Source organism: Streptopelia decaocto, assembly GCF_964273445.1.
Source record: "Streptopelia decaocto genome assembly, chromosome: 2".
Classification (NCBI taxonomy): domain Eukaryota; kingdom Metazoa; phylum Chordata; class Aves; order Columbiformes; family Columbidae; genus Streptopelia; species Streptopelia decaocto.
Window position 1 is genome coordinate 48,231,605 of NC_138655.1, and position 21,588 is coordinate 48,253,192.

The 21,588-nt window shown below is 40.6% G+C and overlaps 1 protein-coding gene across 3 annotated transcripts in view; it reads right to left on the reverse strand.

Annotated features, from left to right (window-relative positions):
* TAF4B (TATA-box binding protein associated factor 4b) overlaps nt 1–21,588 on the reverse strand; it is a 79,835-nt gene that overhangs the window by 6,384 nt on the left and 51,863 nt on the right. For all 3 annotated transcript variants that reach the window (XR_014183235.1, XM_082044510.1, XM_082044509.1), the window contains exons 13-14: nt 21,363–21,419; nt 6,771–6,890 (exon numbers count right to left, since the gene is read on the reverse strand). Coding sequence is in view for 2 of the 3 variants with exons in the window: in XM_082044510.1 (XP_081900636.1) it covers nt 6,771–6,890; nt 21,363–21,419 (177 nt within the window). In the remaining variant the exon portion in view is untranslated. The remainder of the gene's footprint in view (nt 1–6,770; nt 6,891–21,362; nt 21,420–21,588) is intronic.

The window sequence follows — 21,588 nt, forward strand, 5'->3', positions numbered from 1 at the left end:
AGAATTCTTTTTTCAAAAAATAAAGTTGGTTGTGTTAGGTGGTTGCGGTTTTAACGATTTTTTTTTTTTTAACCTTCTAGACCAGGGGTGTCAAACTCATTTTCGCGGGGCTCACATCAGCCTTTCAGTTGCCTTCAAAGGACCGAATGTAATTTTAGGACTGTACAAATGTAACCATTCCTGCTGTTCTAGACGATTAGGATAGATCAAGCCAATGTCAGAAAGGCTTAGACCTCTATTTCCAGGCTGCTTCTCATGCAGCTGAAAACAAACATGTGTATTTATGATGTTATCTGTCGTCTACAAAGAAGTCTCACGAAGCTGTAAGATCTATATAATAGAGAATGCTATTCAACTATGCATTTTTCCTCAGATTTCATTGCAACATTCCTGCAAGTCCTTTCAAATGTAGGCAACAGCATGTTTTACATATTGAAACAAATCACTGCGAATGTAATGTCAGTTTATTCACTATTATGCCCAAGATTCATGTACGCATGTCACTTCGTATGGCTACATCAGATGCTTAGTCTGTACCTGGAGGTAGTGAATACTATACAAATATGTCATGTTAGTTAATAGACAATTATTAAGCTGAAATTTTCTGGCTCTTTGCCACATCATTTCAAGCAATGTATTGTCAACTAAATTATAAATCTCTTGACCCTTCACATGTCATCAACATTTGCGCACTACCAATATGTTCAGCCTAAAGCTACAATGCAATTAGTCATTTAAATTGCAGATATCTTTCGCACGTAAGAAGAATTAAGTTCATCTCTAGCACGGAGAAGGCACGATATGGGCCAATGAACTGTATTTCTGAAGTGTGTGAATGGCAGTCAAGAATATTTTTGCCTGTTTACATGGGAAAAAATTCACATCAAGTGTATGGCCTAGACTGACAGCAGCCAGAAAATTCAGCACTGAAATTGAAACTCTCTAGCTGACAGGGCTGCGCTTAGGTCTTGCAGCAGATAAGCGAGATGCTGAAGCCATATTTTATAACTGCAGCAACACTTTTAGCTCCCCTCTTCCCCAAAGGTATGACCACACTGTTGACTCTTCAATTGTCTGATAGCCTGAATGAGAACCAGAAACTGAAGTCAAGGGTCTGCATATATTAAGCATATGTGAAGTAGAAAAAAGAAAACTCCTCCTGTATCACTTTAGACCTATAGGATGGGGGAAGGGGTGGTAGAGACAGAAAGAGACACAGAGAAAGAGAGGGAAACCCCTCGGGTAGAGAAATAGATTTTGTGGCCTGGCTCTGAACACCTACTTACATGCAAGTAGTCTAGGTCCACCTTAAAATTATTGCTTTTAAATTCATTTTCTGCAGCTTTTAAGAAAATACTTTAGCAGGCTATCATGTACCAATGCCACGCACCAGCCAGTAGCTCCTCTGCACCCCATGGATACATACAGAAAGCAGCAAACCTATCGTCAGTCACTGCAGAACCAACCTCTGCGTTTAATTCACATTTAGACACAGTCACTTCCTTAACACCAGTACTAAAGTTGATGAATTATGCTAGTGTGCCCTCTCATTAGAAGAGCTTATGGCCAAAAAGGGAGCAGTAACTTCTACAGCTACGGCTTGTAAGAGTGTAAAGCCATATACGCACTTAACTACCACATATCCCCCCTGCAAATGCCAAAAAAATGGAAGTGATTCGATCATAACACAGTGGAAAAAAGAAAACACCTCTCTTCCTTGGTCATTTAGAAGAGTTAGGATTTTCTTTCATTCTGCAGAAAAGGACTTGTTGCTCAAAGGCGTAGCTTTTCCTGAGTCAGCCTAAAGAGCATTTCCAAAGCTTAAACAAGCACCATATACAGAATATGTTTAATCGACATGCATACCAGCATCCTAAGCTGTAAGGCAAGACGGGTAATTTTCAGTTCTCCTAACAATGGTCAGATGTGCAGAGACCTACTAGCCCTAAAAGAGGACAACCATGTTTTCTCCACCCACAATCAATAATAAAAATGGAACAATGACCAGTGTGGTAAACAAGACATTTCTCCCATTTCCTCCTGCCAAACTTCTTCCCAGAAGGAGAAGACAAGCTTATTTGTGGACTGCTGCATTAGATGTGCATCACTCTGGAAGCATCATGTTATTTTATGCATGTTGGTCAGAGCTAGGAGTCTGACAGAAATAAAGTACTTGAATGGCTCTGCACTGACCCCAGGATATACATTTACTTCCGTAGCAGCCACTTGCAGTAGCCTGAGTTTCCACAGCAGAGGTAGACTATGGGTGGCAAGGCAAGAGCCACACGTACTGACAGAGCAGCCACTCTTGGTGTGGGACAGAAGAACCAAAAGCAGTATCTGGAAAGAGGAAATTTCCTTTGCCATCAGACCAGGCAAAAAGAAAGAAAACCCACAAGATTTACCCCTGAGTCAGTTAACGTGACCAACCTGGAAGAAGGCAAGTGAAGGACGTGCCACCAACAGCACTTCAGGGCAAGACAGATGCATCACTTCAAAGTAGTTAATGTGTTACCACTGAGCCAGAAAACAGATCAGAAGCAAGCAGTATGCCAAAAAATAAAGTGCAGGCATTCAATTAAGTCTGCCTGTATAAAGCAGAAGAATGGTCCAATCACACTCTTTAGAAGTTGACCATAAGAGTAACAGCCAGTCTCCAAACCCTACTTTCAAAAAAGTATCTAGACTTATTTTTCCTCCCTTCTGCATGATACTGCACAAATATACTGCTCTCAATTCAAGGCCAAAGAGGAGCTGGGAGCTGAGACACCTTTGGATAGAAGGAAAGAAAGTTTAAGGACTCAGAACTACAGCCTGTTTCCTCACAGCAAAAAAAAAGTTTTAAATATTTGCAAGGGTTTTCAGACTTCTAAGACTCCAGTTACAGTGAGAATGAGACAAAGCTGTTTCCAAAATAGCTTTGTCATCAGAAAAAGCAGTAAAACTTAATTCAAAATAATCCTTGACTATTTCTCAGCATTGAAAACATCATGGTGCATGTTACCAACCAATAAAAACTGTGAAACAAAACACAGAATCGGGGAAATAAGTCTGTGGCTTCAAGTATACTTGTTTGTGATTTGTTTTAGAAGTGTTCTCCCTTCTCAAAATGAGTTACTTTTCAATTCTTCCCACCCTTTCATTCATTACTATTCATCACATGCCCCCCAGAAAAGGAAAAGAGGTGGGTAACAAATACACAAACAGAAAAACACATATGAATGGAATCCAAAGACCTTATTGTATCCAAAAATGTCCAGAGGGACCAGAATGGGACAGATTAAGATATTACCACCTCTGGAATACAAGTAGTACCAATTAACACATTTTCACAATAGAGGGATTTTCTTACCAGGGCTTTCTCAAATTACTCTTTCTGAACAATACCATTCAAATGTTAAGTTGTAGTGAAGAGAACATGTAAAACTACTCAAACCAGTGTTTCCAACCAGGAGAAAAAGAGTTCCCATTATACTGATGCCTTTTTTTTTTTTTTAATTAGGACTGGTGCATTAGCCTTATTTTTTCATCCCATGATCTTCTTCCCCCTACTCCTATTTCAGGTTTAGTAATATACAAGCAATAACCATGGCAAGATAGAGTTTACCCTTTTTATATTGCTTTTAGGGTCCAAATTAGTTGACAGACTCTCCTCTGGGCAAGAACCTCTTTATTTTCTACCTGTCATACTATAAAGTGGTGTGGCTGCTGGTACGCAGGCTCATAGCTATAAAGCACATGCTCATGTTCTAGTTGCCAGATTAAAATAACCCATAATAGGTCTCCTTAAAAGACAAAATAAAGAAAGCAGAATTTCAGAGAACAAGATAGGATGAATGTGCAGGAATTGGGCATTCAAATATCCCAGGAAAAAGATTTTCCAGAAGAGGGGCAAAACCAGAGTACAGAGGAAGCAGATACCTTGGGCTGAAGACCATCCCAATTAAACACAGACACTCATTTGTGGAGAAAGGAAACATGGTATACCGACAAAATGCTGTTCCTATCCCCTCACACCTGTTATTGCACCAGAAGGTAGCAGATCTCACACCAACCCCGTCTGCTGAGCTCAGTCTTCACTACCCATTATACTTTGGTACTGAATAAAGAAAGGGAAATAGATAACAAACTTGCTTACAGTTTCACTTTTTAAATACATACTGTAACTGATGATTTCTTCCGTCTCCTCAAATACCTTAAGGGCTTCAATTTACATCAATAATGGCTTGAAGCAATTCCTTTCCTTTAATTATTGCAGTAGGCAACGATAAAAAGAAGCTGAAGAGAGTCAACTTTGCTCCAACCCGGACATAAGAGATACAAACATTGTACAAAGAACATTATCCAAGGAAAGTTGAAATCTTATTTAAAATCTCAAATGCAGTTAGCAGTTATTTAATTTGATGCTATCAAAGGATCAATCATATTCAGGAATAACTTCTTCCATCATACCTGCCTACCAAGATACTAGGCTTAAAAAAAAAATGGTCACAAGAGTATTATGTACGGATTTACTCCTTGCTATTGCATAGTCAGGAAGTTCTGACATTTCAGACTACTTGCGAGGAAAGCTGTCTGTATTTGCAATTTGAAATGAGAAAGTACATCCTGCCTGTTTAAATTGTTCTCAGACAGGTTACCCAAAAAGACGATTTTGAAGATGCCCAAATGTGTATCGGCCTAAGGCCATATTGTGCTCGCTTTCAGTTTCAAAGACCTCCTTTCATCTTTGAAGAATGGAATGTTGTTTACTGCTCAGGATGTTTTGCCATGTTATCATGAATGTATTGCAAATGTTCTGCTTCTTGAACTAGAGAGTGTCTGTCAAAACCATTCTTTATTCTACAGGAGAAGTCTTAAGCCTTTTATAAATCCTGCTCAGATATATTGGGATGCTTAAATGTCTAAATCTAAACATCCCTCTCAAGTTTGCTATCTGCATAATTTCACAAAAGAGAAAAAAGGTCTGCAGAGAACTGCTTTCTGGCAGCACAAAGCCCAAGTACTATGCACTGGAATGCAAGACTGCATGTGACAAACACAAGTAGATGCACTGGCAGAATTACTTTCACCTACTGCCCTTACAACTCAGTGTAGTAATGCACCTATACGAAAAGCCTTTTAAAATACAGTGGGTAAATCTGTGACAATGAAATGCTGTCAAGGTTTATGGTCAGTTTTAGGCATGTTATGTCCAGGTTCTTTTAAACTGACAATGTAAATAATGGATCACCACCTTTAGCAACACTGTTATCTGTCTTACTTTGGCACAATCTCATGCAGCTTTTAATAAAGCAGACACACTGCAGACGATGAGAAATAACTGAAAAGTACCTAACAGGCAGACTTGTTAAATATTCAGAAACAAATCCGGCAATAATTACAGAAAACCACTACGAAGAACAGGAATAGTTACTCAATAGAAGCTTGGGGGAAGAGGAGAAAAGGATGGGGAAAACTGTTCTTGTGCTAGACTTATTTTTTCAAGTTTTTCCAGTGGTATTATAAAAAACCAAACCAAAACAAAAACCCCCCAAACCAACAATACTTTCAGCTTCATGTGAAAGCGCATTAAAAAACTTCAAAGAAATGAAGAATAGCTACTCAAAAAGCTGGGAGGACTGCTTTCTGTGGCTTGTTTAGATACAGATTCCTTCATTTGTGGTAAAACAGGGAGCACTCAAGGAGCTAATTGTGTCTCCATGTCAGAGAAATGGAGACTACTTCACCTCCTTAGTGAGGTGTCTCATCACAATCCAGGCTGAGGGAAAAACCTACAGGACAGAAGCCACCTCTATCTCCTTTAAACTGCAAATAACTGAACTTCATACAAGGTCCTTCCAGACTCCAGCATGTAAAAAAGCTGGAGTATTTAAGCTTCCTCTGCCACAAGAATGAAAAAGACTTCAGGTTTATCAGAAAGGACAGAACCTTTGGCACCACTACTTCTACACAAGAGTTACTTTCCAGGCTCCTGTTCACTGCGCTTGGGTCACAACCAACCAGCCATTCACCTGAGCGATGTTGAGGCTTCATGAGGAAGAGGGGCAAAACAGGCAACAACACCTGAGCGACAGCTCACAACAGATTTCTCCCTTCTCCAGCCAAGATGATCACTAACAGAGGTTGGCTGTCAGTCTCCTTGGAAACACCTTGTGCAGCCCCACAAGCTTCCCAGGTCCCAGAAAAAGTTAATCTCCAGCACAAGAGATTTGTTCAGAGCAAGATTTGTTAAAAGCACCTTCCAGTCACTTTTACAACACAGCATGAGCCAGAAAAGGTGACCTGGTTCATTGCAGGAACCAAACGGTCTAGCTTTTATTTCTTTCTTTATTGCTTTTTGGGGGGGTCTAGCCACAGCAAACACAGTATAATTGAAAAGAGTCCCTATGCATGGAAAGAAGTCCACAGCCAAATGTCAAAACAAGAGCCATTTCGAAAGCCATCCAAACAGCCATCATGACTTCAACTGAGAGGCCATGACCACCATCTGCTGTGGAAGACCACCACAGCTTCGTTACCCTCCACCGCAGATGGGAGTTTCTCTGAGACATCGTTTCACTCAGTCTTTTACATACAGTGCTTTTAATCACAGTTCTTCCTATAACACACCATTAAACATCCCCATCAAATTTACCAGAAACAATCCTTTGAAGTATCTAATAGATGGACTAGTTTTCTTACAGTACATAACCAGCACTTTCTTCCTACAAGGAAGGATAAGAATAACTCAGTATGAAGATACAACAACATAAAAGTCATCTCTGTACCTCCAGCCCAGATCCAATGTTTGATGAATCCAGTGGTCTTTTCTTCCTTGGTCCAATGGCTGCCAAAGCTGTGAGGTTGGCTTCTCTTTGTTGCATTTGTGCTAACTCCAATTGTTGCATCTAATTTAAAAAGAAAACACCTACATTAATTATGGTATACAGTATTCTGAAGGTCTTGGTTCTCCTTATGGCACCTTCAGACAGCTCTGCAGTCCCCCCTGAAAGAATGTATTTCACAGCATTTTTTTCCTGCCTTTCTAGACAGCTTTCCAGTATTTTGGAGACATTCCAATACTCAGTCATGCTTAGAGCTTTGAACAGTAATGATGCTATAGATAGTACTAAGTAACACTTTTAATAGAGACAGTATTGTGGTATCAGTAGAGCCTTAACAGGAGCTTGATGCGGCTCCTCAGCTCATAAACTTTGCCGTTTCTGATTACCAGAAAATATTGATCAGAATTGCTTTATGAAGCTGGACTAGTTTTAAAAATTGAAGTTACCATGTTGTTTGAACTGGGCATATTCTTAATTCAAAATCTCGACTCATGACTGCACACTCAATTTCTTCACACTGTATTACCTGAATCCAGCACTCAATATTGCCATTCCGAAACATCTTATTTTGCAACTGAACAGGACATTTACTCTTCACCAGTATTCTTTCTTTTTCCAGTACCTATTTGAATCTTCAGGCATATCTGAAGCAAGTTAGAGATACACTGCGTATATTTATTTTTCACTCATCTCTAAAAGCTGTTCAACACAAAGAAATCCTTAGAAACAACCTCTGCTTGGGTTAGGTAAACTTGGGATGAGAGAGAAACCCATAATCAAGAAGATTAATTATCTGAGCATTTCAAGGTACATACAAGTTCTTTCTATTGAATAACTATAGATGCCAGTCACTCTGGAGCTCAACCCAGTGAAGTCCTCTCATAAACTTACTATTAATATCTTGGACAGACCTCCTTGCTAATACAATTACACTGCTTTCAGATCCACCAGCTGTCCAACTTGGAGCGTGGGTGGAGGGGGACACGCTCACTCTCTCTGTAGAGAAGGAAGGTTTTCTATTTACACAGGTCAAGTTTGTCCTTAAGCACAAACCTCTAGGTTTGATGTTAATCTTTAAATGATCCAACATACAACTATAACAGCTCCTTAGCCCATGCTCTTCCCACTCACAGAATCACAGAACGTCAGGGATTGGAAGGGACCTTGAAAGATCATCTAGTCCAATCACCCTGCCGGAGCAGGAACACCTAGATGAGGTTACACAGGAAGGTGTCCAGGCAGGTTTCGAATGTCTCCAGAGAAGGAGACTCCACAACCCCCCTGGGCAGCCTGTTCCAGTGCTCTGTTACCCTCACTGAGAAGTTTCTTCTCAAATTTAACTGGAACCTCTTGTGTTTGAACCCATTACCCCTTGTCCTACCATTTGTTGTCAGAGAGAAGAGCCTGGCTCCATCCTCATGACACTCACCTTTTATATATTTGTAAACATTAATAAGGTCACCCCTCAGTCTCCTCCAAGCTAAAGAGCCCCAGCTCCCTCAGCCTTTCCTCATAAGGGAGATGCTCCACTCCCGTAATCATCTTTGTTGCCCTGCGCTGGACTCTCTCCAGCAGTTCCCTGTCCTTCTTGAACTGAGGGGCCCAGAACTGGACACAATATTCCAGGTGTGGTCTCACCAGGGCGGAGTAGAGGGAAAGGAGAACCTCTCTCGACCTGCTAACCACCCCCCTTCTAATACACCCCAGGATACCATTGGCTTTCCTGGCCACAAGGGCACAGTGCTGGCTCATGGTCATCCTGCTGTCGACCAGGACCCCCATGTTCCTTTCCCCTATGCTACTTTCTAATAGGTCATTCCCCAACTTATACTGGAACCTAGAGTTTTGGATGGGAATTCTTTACATTCATGGATGTCCATGTCTTTAAAGAAAGCACAGCCATATCATTATAGCAAAGCATCCAACTCTCCTCCCTTCCCTTAACCCAGCAATTCATTAAAAAAAAAAAATAAAAAAAAGAAATCCTCATTCGGTCAGTATAGATATTTTGGTTACTAAGCTTGCAATACACGATATGTCTTTGTTTGCTTTTCAGCTCCTAGAGATCTCACTTGGAGAACAAAAATTCAGCTGGTAAAGAAATGAGCTCCTAGCACCTACACAGCACTAATCCCCCATTTGCTACCATATCACTAAGAATCCATAATAAAAAAAAAAATACCATGGGTTCATGGGGCAGAACAGTTGTGTCTTTATTGTTGTCAAGAGTTTGTTTTTTCATTTGGGTTGGTTTTTGGGGCTTGGCTTCACCCCCTTGCCAAGTCTGTTATTTTAGTTCAGATTGGTAGACTCGTTCTTACTTTAGTGATCCTGGCAGATTCACATCAAGTACTGCAGCCAGTGAGGCTATTTAAAGAAAAACAGTATTTCAGTGCAAGATTCCTAAAAGGATATCCTGCCTCACAAGACTCAAAATATACATATGCTCAAGATTTTTCAACACAAATTGGGGAATGCAAGACTTTGATGTACATATGTTGAGTAGTTGTTGTGGGTTTTTTTTGCTGTTGTTATCTGTTTGGGTTTTTTAAGATGAGACATGATTCATTTAGAAAAACAAACACCATTTGCAAGTCAGCTTTCATCACACTACGTAGGCTTTTCCTTATAGAAGTGTAGAAGTATTTCTTCAATGCTAGACACCATCATTCACTTACCTCACACCAGTCTCGCTTTAGTGTGCCAAGTAAACATTGATAACTGTATTTATTAGAATTACTTCAGTTCTGAATGGGGTTTTTTGTCTTTTTCCAAGTATATACTATTGCTTTCAAGAATATTTTAGAGACTGTAAGGTTTTATGTCCCTTAAACTTGAAAACTACAGTTCTGAAATCATCTGACATTACCTCCAGCTGGCCTACTTGGATAAGATGTTTAAGATAAAGTTCCCTTTAATCTCAGTCTTAAATATCTATATTTATTAGGAGCACATTGCAACCAATGAGGAATGGGCAAAAATAAGACTAAATCCAAAGAAGTAACTTGAAACTTCATAAACCTCTGTGAAACACTGAGGCTTAGAAACCACTTTTTTGTGATGTCTTCATCACTCCCTGGATTAATCGGGAGGAATAAAATGCTGAGATTCTTTGAAAGGGGCACATGCTGACTTCCAGCCCCAGCTGCCCAACACCTGGAGCCACCTCTACCTACAGACAGCTTGGGAGCATCCCCATAGAAATGCACCTTCCCGCGAACCATGTAGTTCGGTCGTCACAGTGGTTGCATGGACACGGCAGTTTTCTTGCATGAGAAGAGGCACTGCAACATGCGAAGCACATGGCATCCCTTTGGGAGCAGATTAAATCCCAAAAGGCTCCAGTGGCAAAGAAAACCAGAAGGGGAAAGATGTTTTGCTTTACTTTTAAGAATCATTGCACTTAAAATGAAAAGGACTTGTAAAACTATTAAACCTAAAACAAAAAAACTAAAAGTCTTTATCAGTCTAACCTTGTGCTTCCATCCCTGGCAGCCATCACAAAACACATCCCCCCTTCTCCCTTAACCCCTACAAAACACATACAAACCAGCTTTGCTGCAGTTACACATGTCAAAAACAGGTGGCTGCTGAACATTTGGTCACTGGCTTGAAGCAGCACTGAAATTCTGGGCTTATTTAGCCTGGAGAAAAGGAGGCTGAGGGGAGACCTTATCGCTGTCTACAACTACCTGAAAGCAGGTTGTAGCATGGCGGGTGTTGGTCTCTTCTCCTGAGTAGCAAGTGATAGGATGAGAGGAAACAGCCTCAAGTTGTGCCAAAGAAGGTTCAGATTGGATATTAGGAAAAAAAATATTCATGGAAAGGGTTGTCAGGCATTGGAACAGGCTGCCAGGGAAGTGGAAGTCACCATCCCTGGAGGTGTTTAGAAGACATGTAGATGAGGTTCTTAGGGACATGATTTAGAGGTGGACTTGACAGTCTTTGGTTAATGGTTGGACTTGATGATCTTAAAGGTCTTTTCCAACCAAAATAATTATATGAAATAAGGCCTCCTCTCCTTTTTACAGCTGGTGTTGAGGAGCAGCCATGGTAAAGACGGAGGACCAGAGGCAGAGCTATGAATTAAATACCGAGGGAACTCTCTGTTGGCATCAGCATGAGTGAAGGGGACTGGGTGCGTTAGGTGCCTCTTGAGGGAGGCACCAGAGTGCTGCTCTGGCTGACGACTGGGGCACTGTCACCATTTACCCCACACAATCGAAGCTGGCCAAACACACTGTCACCATGGATGCTGTCACCACAGACGCCTGGAGCAGTGAGTGCTGCTGCTGGAGGGCAGGGCTGGCAGAAAACCCACCGATACAAAGGGCGGGATGACATGGTATGAAAATGACGTGCTTTCTAGAAGCATAATTGCTGCATCTTTGACCACGCAGTTCCCAAGATGATGTTGGAAACGCACGTCATTACCATCATCTATTCTCCCCAATACATTTTCCACCCTGTTATCAGTCAAAGGATTTTTCAAATCAGAAAGAATCTCAGCTGGGTTTTATTGTAAAAGAAAAAAAGAAATCATAGTCTTGTTGCATTCTAGACATCTTGGGGATTTTTCTGAGAAGATAATTAAGACAAATGAATTTAAACACTCAATCTCCATAATGGACTCAACAGATCCCCATTAAGCCATTTGGGCAGGCATCCAAATTACCCTGCTGAAGCCAGCAAAATCATCTTTTCATCAAGTTTTGTTCCATTAAAAAGTGTGAGATTAAATGTCCAAACATTGTATGAGCAGTTAAAAGCACTGGATAAGGGGAAGACAGGCAGATAACATCAAGGGATACCTGAGGATACTGGCTGGCTAACTATTACTGGAGTTTCCTAAACAAGATTAAGAGAGGGCAAGAGGCAACTATGTTGAGTCAAATCTTTCTTAAACAAGACAGTTTTGTAGCACACAAGTTAGGGCAGAAAGATCACTGCAGCAAGTGAACGACAGTTAAACTATAATAGTAAATACACTTTATTAAAATATAACATAGAGAAGCTGCATCTAATATTTCTTCCTTTCTAGGGGCCGCTTTCACTAATATTGGTGTCTCTGAAACAGGCTACAAATAAGAACTGTCATACCCACGTCTGTATCTTGAAAACATTGGTTTTCTTTTCCCCTTGAATATACAAGTGTGTCATGGCAACTCAACAGGAGGAGGGGGAACCTGCCCCATACATTGGACCCACAAACTAGCAGGTTTCCCCTCAACCTGACCTACTTCATCTTGTGAAAGACGCTGCTGTTCCACCACAACACAAGAGTCCAACACATGTTCTTTTCAAAATTCATTCCTTGAGAAGGGTGTTGAGAAGGGACACTCTCCACGCAAGAGGCAAATGAACATTCAGGCTTCTTCTCCCCACTTTCCAATTTTTACATATGCTAAGAATTGCAGTACAAAGAGTTCTAAAAACCTGTGTATAAAGATCAAATTGCTATGAAAACGTCTCAGAACTTGTAAAATAGTCTTTGTTGCTGCTGGCCTTTTTAATAATAAAAATAGGGTTTAAAGTCTGGTCTTGCAGCACGCAGGAATCTCTAGGGTGGCACAATAACCATTTTAGTTAATCTGACCTGCAGCACAAATCAAGAAGTGAGGCACGTTTTAAAGTCCTCCCTTATAGTGAAATGGCATTTGCAGCATGGCTGTAATCACACAAAATGAAAGGTTTTTAAATTGACCTCTCCGTTCTTCACTCAATCCTTTACTGAGAAAAACATTTCTTTTCCTGCTCACAGGAACTCTATCTCACTTATGTTTCATATTCCACATTTCAGAAAAAAAGCAAAATCTATTTTAGTACTACACCAATGACATTTTTTGTGGCATTTTATTATTAAAAATTAAATTTCAAGTTGCATAAGAAGATAAGAAGTACTTCGGCTATGAGATGCCGAGACTTGTTTTTGTAAAGCAATACTGCAATTTGGCTTTAAATCCTTTCAGTTACCAAGTACATGATATGTGGTTGTTCACATTATCAGAACTCCAGTAATTCAACGCATGCAGACACTGGAGGAAGAATTCCTTAAACACAGTTGAAGAAAGGAAAAAGTATACTCTGCTACAAGTAAAGTCAACTAATTCATACCAGCTAATCCATGATGTGTACAGCAGCTGTATTATCAAAGGGGGGTAACGGAAGAGCTAGCTAGCTCAATATATAGAATCCTAGAATCATTTTGGTTGAAGACACCCTCAGGATCATCGAGTCCAACCATAACCTAACTCTGGCACTAAACCACATCCCTAAGGACCTCATCTATAGGTCTTCTAAACACCTCCAGGGATGGTGACTCCACCACTTCCCTGGGCAGCCTGTTCCAGTGTTTCGCAACCCTTTTTGTGAATAAATTTTTCCTAATATCCAATCTGAACCTTCCCTGGTGCAACTTGAGGCCATTTCATTTCATCCTATCACTTGCTACTTGGAAAAAGAGACCAACCCCCTCCATGCTACAACCTCCTTTCAGGTAGCTGTAGACAGCGATAAGGTCTCCCCTCAGCCTCCTTTTCTCCAGGTTGAACAGCCCCAGTTCCTTCAGCTGTTCCTCATCAGACTTGTGTTCGTGTTCACCTTCAAAAGAAGTAAAGAAAACCCTCACGTCAGGTCACAAAGTACCCAAGGCAGAAGAGGGTATTTGGTATAAGCTTTCATAGAAGATGAAGCATGTGAAACCTTTACCCTCTAGATCCTCAAGAATAGTTTTACCAGGGCAGATTTCCCTAGAGACAAAAAATTAAGCACCTGTATTAGCCAGGGCTCATAGAGCAGTAACAGGCCTGAGGTTAAAGAAAAGCCAAATGGGTGGAACTTGTCCAGCACAATGCTGGCAGATGACATGCATCTCAAGACATTTATACCACTGCCCACTTCTGCAGAAGCTTCAATATCTAAAGCACTAGGAGATAAATTAAGAGATTTCTTTTCTCCACTGCTCAGATTCAAAGGCTAGGAACTTATGTTTACAAAAAAAAAACACCCCAAAAATATTATTGGCAACATAACAACAAATAAATACAGCCGTATGAATGTAAATGAGCTCAGAAGAAATGCTGGAAAGACAGATGGGGAAACGAAACACCACAGATCTGGACTTGGTTGTGATTAATAGAAAGGAAAGACTAAAAAGCACATGTACATGATACTGGGTCTAATATCAATAAAAAAGTGGGGATGTTTCCACGTATGACATTGTAGGCTGAGAGTATGGGACAGATTAAATAAATATTTAAACTAATAGAAGAACTGGCAGGAAAGGAAACCAGGGAAGGCTGAAGACAAGTTAATGTATGCCTAAGGGTTATGTGTCTTATCCAGCAATAAGTACATCAGGAGTAATAAAAGCACTAATGTAGATGAACAAGAATTTGTAGAAGACTTGCAGGGGGAAAAAAAGCAAGGAATATAAGCATACAAAAGAGGTGGAAGGCCCCAATTCTTTCAGCTTCTACAATAAAGAAATTAAACAATAAATTAATGAATATTAAAATTCAAAGTAAGTAAAAAAAACTGTGATCAAATATCAACATTCACTTTTTTCTTGCTTGCATCAGTGAAAAAGGAACCTGAAAACCTACATGGGTCCTTACTATTGCCTCTTAATGAAAATTTTTGAAGAACTAAATATTGAGGTACTTTTTAAGTGGGGCCGCTTATCCCATTGAACCAACTTCTCTCTCTTCTTTCTATTCATTCTTCTTCCTGAGCATCTTTTTCAACATTTCACTGGGTTTCACTGAGTCCCCCATTTAGTGCTTTGAAAGTTTTCTACTGCTCCCAGTCTCTTCTCCCTTCATTGTCTTTGGAAAAAAAGAACTCGATTTTTTTCACATTCTGTTTAGCATTTTAAGGAACTTGTGATGAAAATGAAAAATAAACCTTAAAAATCCGTTTTCTATCCCAAGCCTCTCGCACTGGTTGTCATAAAGCTCCATGAGCATTACTGCCTCCAGCCTCTACCTTTCCCATACTAAATTTTCTGCCTTACAGGTTGAATGTGGTTGAATAGCAGACTTCTCATATGGGGGACATTCTCTGAGGAAAACTGACATTTGAAGGCTGCATATTTAAACATTTATCATCCTCTCCTCTTGACTATAATGCAATTTCTCTTCTTGCAATTGCTTCCTTTCAAACTGTTTTAATTAGCCATACAATTAGTTTCCACTGACTTTTCCCTCTGTTGTAATTTAGATTTAACAGCAGAAAGTCAGAATAGCATACACTGGTTTGATATGCAGTCCTAACTTATAAGAGGGCTATATGTAATACTGTAGGTTTTTTCAGGTGATGTTCCACATATGTGCCTCAGTGGCAGAAATGGGCACTCATGTGGCTATGTCCCCAAGACCAGGTCCATTGTCTGTCTAGAATTAGAGGGTGCAATAAGATGTTTTGGAGAGCAACAGAAATTTTTTTCCAGTAGTAATCTATCCATTTGGAAAAAAAAAAAAAAATCAGTTGCTATTTGACATTCTCTGATATATAACTGACTATGTCCCCACAGAATTAATGAAAAAAGCGAAGGGTGCAGTGACAACTTGACTCCTAATTTTGCCCATCTTGTTAAGAATTTCCCAAGTGTGGAGTGTGTATTTCACAGAATCACAGAATGTCAGGGATTGGAAGGGAGCTCGAAAGATCATCTAGTCCAATCCCCCTGCCGGAGCAGGAACACCTAGATGAGGTTACAAAGGAAGGTGTCCAGGCGGGTTTTGAATGTCTCCAGAGTAGGAGACTCCACAACCCCCCTGGGCAGCCTGTTCCAGTGCTCTGTCACCCTCACTGGGAAGAAGTTTCTTCTCAAATTTAAGTGGAGCCTCTTGTGTTCCAGTTTGAACCCATTACCCCTTGTCCTATCGTGTTGTCACCGAGAAGAGCCTGGCTCCATCCTTGTGGCACTCACCCTTTATATATTTGTAAACATTAATGAGGTCACCCCTCAGTGTCCTCTTCTCCAAGCTAAAGAGACCCAGCTCCCTCAGCCTTTCCTCATAAGGAAGATGTTCCACTCCCTTAATCAGATTTGTTTTTTTATTTCCTTTTACAATGAATTTTTTTTTGTTTTGCTTAATTATTGATGCATGTCTGTATATTCTAGTATACCTGGAGCATGCTTTTACCCGTGCAGTCATATCAGCTTGCCTTTTAGAGGCCCAGAGAAGTTCCTGGGTGTCTAGCATCCAGCACCAAGCTCTTTTCATGTCTGTTTTCAGACACAGCCCAGGCTACTTTTGCTACAAGGTCAAGAACAGGCTACAGCACACCACACCAGAGCAATATATTCTGCAGTTTTTGTTTCAGATGCTATCACATGTGAGAAGACTGCTCAATGACCATCAGCAGACCTGCATTATCGCAACAGTACAGTGCTCAGCCCTTGCAAGACGTTACTGTAAAACCAATCACAGTTCTTCTAAACACATGATTTTTTGAATGATTTTCAGCTGCTGTAAACACTGTGTATTGATTCACTCACTCTTGAGGTCTCAAAGCTAGAGGACATTTAAGACTTATCTTCTACCTGCAGGTTTCTCCATCTCATCATTTAGTCCACCCAACACTCATTCTCAGTGCAGAACTCTCTGGTTCTCCATTATTATCTTTTTGTCATACTTTCAGTTCTAAATTTTCCTCTGTTAGCAAGCTTCTAATCCCAAGCCATACTTTCAGCTGGTTACGTGTCCATTATAGTCTATCAATCAGACAAACCTAGAAAAGGCTATTTGAAAACCCAAGAACAGGCTTAATGGAGTTCTGGGGGGGCTTTTGTTTTTCACTTGATAAAGATAGTTGTTCTGATCTTCCAGTCAGCTCAGTTTAGGGTATCTTATGCAGCGTCTGAGCTGCTCTTTTCTTCTGCTCCTTCAAAACACCAATACAAATGTCCTATAAACAGGGATTTGATTGACTTTTTAGTTTCCTCAATAATGTAACACTTACAGAATTCCCATCCCTGACGTTCTGCAAGAAGCATAACACACAGATTCTCTGATAATAGCCCTTTGCTATTTTGTAGGGCTACACTACAGATAACAAAATTTATGTCTATTCAATAATCATGCCTTTTTTTTTTCCCAAAACACGCAGAAGCAGGTAAGAAACACTACAGAAAAAGAAGATAATATAAATCAGATAATTAAACAGAAGCTCTCAGGATGTCACTGAAGGCTCATATAAAAGCCAATTGATCGTGATGAGATCTTATTTTGCTTGCAGCATCTTGTTTGCTTTTTTGAGAGGTTATGGTTAACTAGGGAGTTTCCTCTTCCCCTGCCACAAGAGTTGTCTTAAAGAATTTGAACCGTTAGGTCTAGAAGATGAAATAGAGAAGCAGCAGAAAAGGTGTGGGGGAAAAAAGAAACAAACATCTTGAAAATGTGGGTTGGAGATGATAGGGAGAGCAGCTGACAAAGAACCATGTTACAGTTACTTGTTATCTGAGAATGTGAGAGGAAATAAGGGAAAGAGTTAGGATGGACACATGAAATAGAACAAAAAAAAAGAAGATGATTTTTGAAAAAAGATACTACAGAACAACTAAAGTTCAGCAGTCATTACTATATATAACACCCAGGAACACACTGGAATCATGCAGACCTTTTGTTTCAAGTTTTTTGTAGGGTTTGTTTTGTCTCTATTAAAAAAAAAAAACAAACAAGCAAGCAAACGAACAACAAACCCTGGGGTTTGCTATTTCCCTCCCAGTCAGTTGATAGTAAAGGTATTGAATTTTCTCAACATCTCATCTGCTGCCATCTTGCGACATCTGTGTCAAAATCAAACCAGTAAAATGCATGAATGCACCAAGCAGGCAGGAACAAGGGACTGGGCAGAGCTGTGCAGTCACAAGCAAACAGAGCTGCTGGAAGAGCAAGGTGTGGGGCAGGCACGTCTGCTGCCCATCAGGTGCTTCACTCGTGCCTTCCTTTATCCACCAATAGATGCTGTGAGGTGCCACAACATAAGAGCAGAGACGAAGGGAGCTGCTTCAGAATCAGCAAAGATGCTGCCAGTACGATGCCCGTTCACCTGCTTGACCCCAAGACACAACCTTAGACACAAACTATTGGGAAGGTTTGCCCGGCCTCCGCCTTCAGCTTCCTAAAGCCACGTTATGAGCACAGCCACTTTTGAAGATGAGAGACAGAAGCACAAAAGATCAGGGTTTATATTTAAAGTTACAGTACGTGCTGTTGAATACTGACAATTTACAGTTCTTCTGGGATGTACTGTTCATATGTCATGCTTGTGCATCTGATGGTATCCTACACCTACTCAATTTAAGCAAGCTAATTTCAGAAAAGGGATGAAGCCAGGGATAAACTATAAATACAGTGAAAAGAACTACACCAACAGAACAGTTTCTTTGTAATGGGAAGCATAGTTGAAAGTAGAACGGGAAACAGCAGAAAGCACCTAAAAAAAGTTATGGTTTAGAATTGCAAACATCAGGGACAATGCAAGGACTGTCTCCTCTCAGCTTGAAGTAGCAGATAAGGTTGAATGAAAAGCAGGGGTAATTTACCCCGACTTTGGGAATGCCATTGCACAAAGAGCTGGCCCATGAGGTGAGCAAGGGCAAAAATCTTGAGTGCACAAAGGAGCAGCTTGGGGCGAGCCCTGCAGCTGTGTCAGAAGGAATGCACACTTTCTGTAGGTATTGAAATCTGCTGGAGCAGGTGAAAGGGGGAAGTAAATAAAGACTTAATTCATAGCAAGCTACATAGACTAAGAATATAGCAAAGTAAATGAGTTGGCATAGGGGAAGTTTGAGGCAATAGGTCATGCAAAAAGGGATGAAAAGGTCACAGCAATTATGTATATAGCCTCTTGGATAAAAGAATCCACTGCTGAGTCTCTGGATGTACTTCCAGCAATGTTAAGATGTTGCCTCCAGCTGCCGGATGACAGCACATCCTGGATTCATAAGTATTCATTGTTAGGATGTGCACTCTGCATTTTGGGAAACATTGCTTTAGAACATGCCCAGTGCCATTATCTCACAGCCTTCTCCTGGGAGGTCACCAACAACACCTAAGAGACACCTTTGAGGAAGGAAGGGCCATATTCATTCTTAAAGAACTTTAAGCAGATCAGATTGGGCTTTCCAGTAGATACTCGCCACAGTGGCCTGGAAATGATCCAGTTCCAACTGACAGAGGTATCAAAATTCTCAAGTGTGGTTTGTTAGGAGCAGGTTACACTCACAACATGATACGACAGACACCGGTGAGCCTTTTCAGGCTTTCATCCCAGTACACATTGTGCTTCTGAGTCACCAGTTTCAGCCTTGGGATATTTGTTGATTTTTATTTTGCTCTTATTTACAGCTCAGCTCAGGTTTGCATTTTTTTCATGCAAATCTGTGCCGACCATTTATCTCCAAACTGTCTAATAAAGTGCCCAAACTGACCAGCTGCATTTGGGCTCATTTCCTCTCAAGCCTGGGATGGTCTCACAGGTAAGAAAGCACCCCTGGCATGGGAGGTGGGTTTCCCGTGTGGCATGTGAAGCCTGGAGAAGTTCTGGCTGTCCCACTCTCCCAAGAACAAAGCGGTAGGACAGATGGCAAGGCGATACCAATACAAAGATCTGTGCTGTCCCAAGAGGCACATTTGTCTCCTCTTCTTTGGTGAAGCAGTTGGAGACTATCACTCTTGAAGCAGCACAGCATAGAGAAATATGCAGGACAAACGCAAAGAAGGCTGTGTTAATCTGGCACAAGATGCACTGAAGGATGTGAATTAAAGCACTCGATAGAACATTAAGTACTAAACTCAGACACCTTTCCACTCTGTTGGCTCCTTTTTTTGTACACCTATAGGCCACTTTTTGAGAGGTCTCATTAACAATACCAACCAAACTAAACAGTGACTCAAAACACACACATCTAACTTCTTTCTGTTCTAAATATGCAAATCACAGAATATTTTTCAAGATCCTACACATTATTGTGCAGAGGAAAAGAGAGAAGTTGCATAAACGAATTGCTTTGCAGTGTTTTATTAAAAGAAAGAACCTCTAGAAACGACCAGATGATGCGGAGGTAAAGTCACCTACAAAACAAGACAAATTAGCATCACCCACTGATTGTTGATCCTGGTGGCACTAGAGGCAAACTGGGAAGGGCTTCAGGGCAACTTTGTACTCACAGATTGTAAGCATGAAGAAAGAGATGTAACCAGAAAAAAAGAATTAAAAGACAAATAGTAAAGCACGTTCTTTTTCTCTCCTCTTATTTTACAAATTTCTTATACTATGGTGCAAATCCAGAGCATTGATTTTAATACTATTTTACTGGATTTCCATTTGTTTTGCCTGGGTTCCTACATTAATCCAAACAATAAGGGCCTTTAAAGCATTCATAAATAACCTGCTGCTGCTGCTGGCACGTAGGAGCCAAGTGCAGCAATGTTAAGCAACAACAAATTTCATAGTTCAAGAGGCACAGTTAAGGAAAAAGGTTGCTCAGAAAATCACTCTCATTTAGCACAAAGATCCTTAAAAATTGCATGAAATCAGTCAAGTAACTATAGAAACCAATTTCTTCAGCTCTGTATCACACGTCTCACACCTCAATTGTCTTTATTATCGTCTGCTGTCAGATCCTTAATCAGAAATGTGAACAGGCTTGATGATTTATTCAGCAGGGAAAAGAATCTGTAGGTCAAGTGAAAAATTTCACACACACATACACACGCACACACATCTTCAACCTTAGGTACTTTCATTTCATTCTGTTCCCAGTAGCTCTGGGGGCAACTCCAGTGAGATCCAATATTAAGGCTCAATTAAAATAAGCTCCAATTAGTGGAGCTTTTTTCTCTCAGGCTAGAAAAGTCAGGAAATGGATATTGGGAAATGTAAAAAGTCAGCTACTGAGAGGAGGCTGCAGACATAAATGAACTTATTTGTTGATTTCTACAGTTGCTATGCAGAGGCCTCTGGGAGTAAAAGCTTAACCAGTCTAAGCTATAAACTAAAACCCCTGCAGCTAAACATGAACTGTGTGAAACAAGGGCTCCATTCCAGAACAGAAAACTGCTGGGCCCAGAAAATTAAAAGCCAGAGGCGTTTTCCATTTAAAACTAAATCCCAGTACCGCCTCCCAGCCAAAGAATTATAAGCAGTATCAGATTTACAAAACGAACAATTACCCTGGAAAAATGTAGCCTATTGTACAGTCCCAGATGCTAAATCTCAAAGTTTCTTTTTGTTTTTCCCCCCTAATCCCACATTATATTCCTACCAAGTGTAGCGCTGCAGTTTACAAAGGACCATTTCTAGACAGGACTGAAACTATGAAAATAAAATGTTAAAAAAGAGAGCTCATAATTCATTGACCTCATTTGAAGCACTGCCCTTGCCTGTGGCAGTTCCTGTCCTTCCCCAAGGCCTCTGCAAATGGTATGCAGCAGCAAAATAAACCCTGACCTAATTGCCAGGACAGGGCTGCCAACCTTCTCTCAACACACAAAGGCAAGAATGGTAACTAGAAAGTCCTACCTCTTTCGCTTTCTGCTTTAACCGCAGTTGCTCTGGATCCTCTTTATTGGAACGGCTCTACCAAAGGAAGAGGAGAAAGACTGAGTATAAATAACTGGCATCCAAACACCATCGTATCCATTAAATATTTAATAAATGACAATTTTCTCTGGTGATTGAAAGATTTAGCTCCAGGGCTGAATGCCTCAATCCAGACTGGCTTCCCTCCCCCTCCACACACATACAC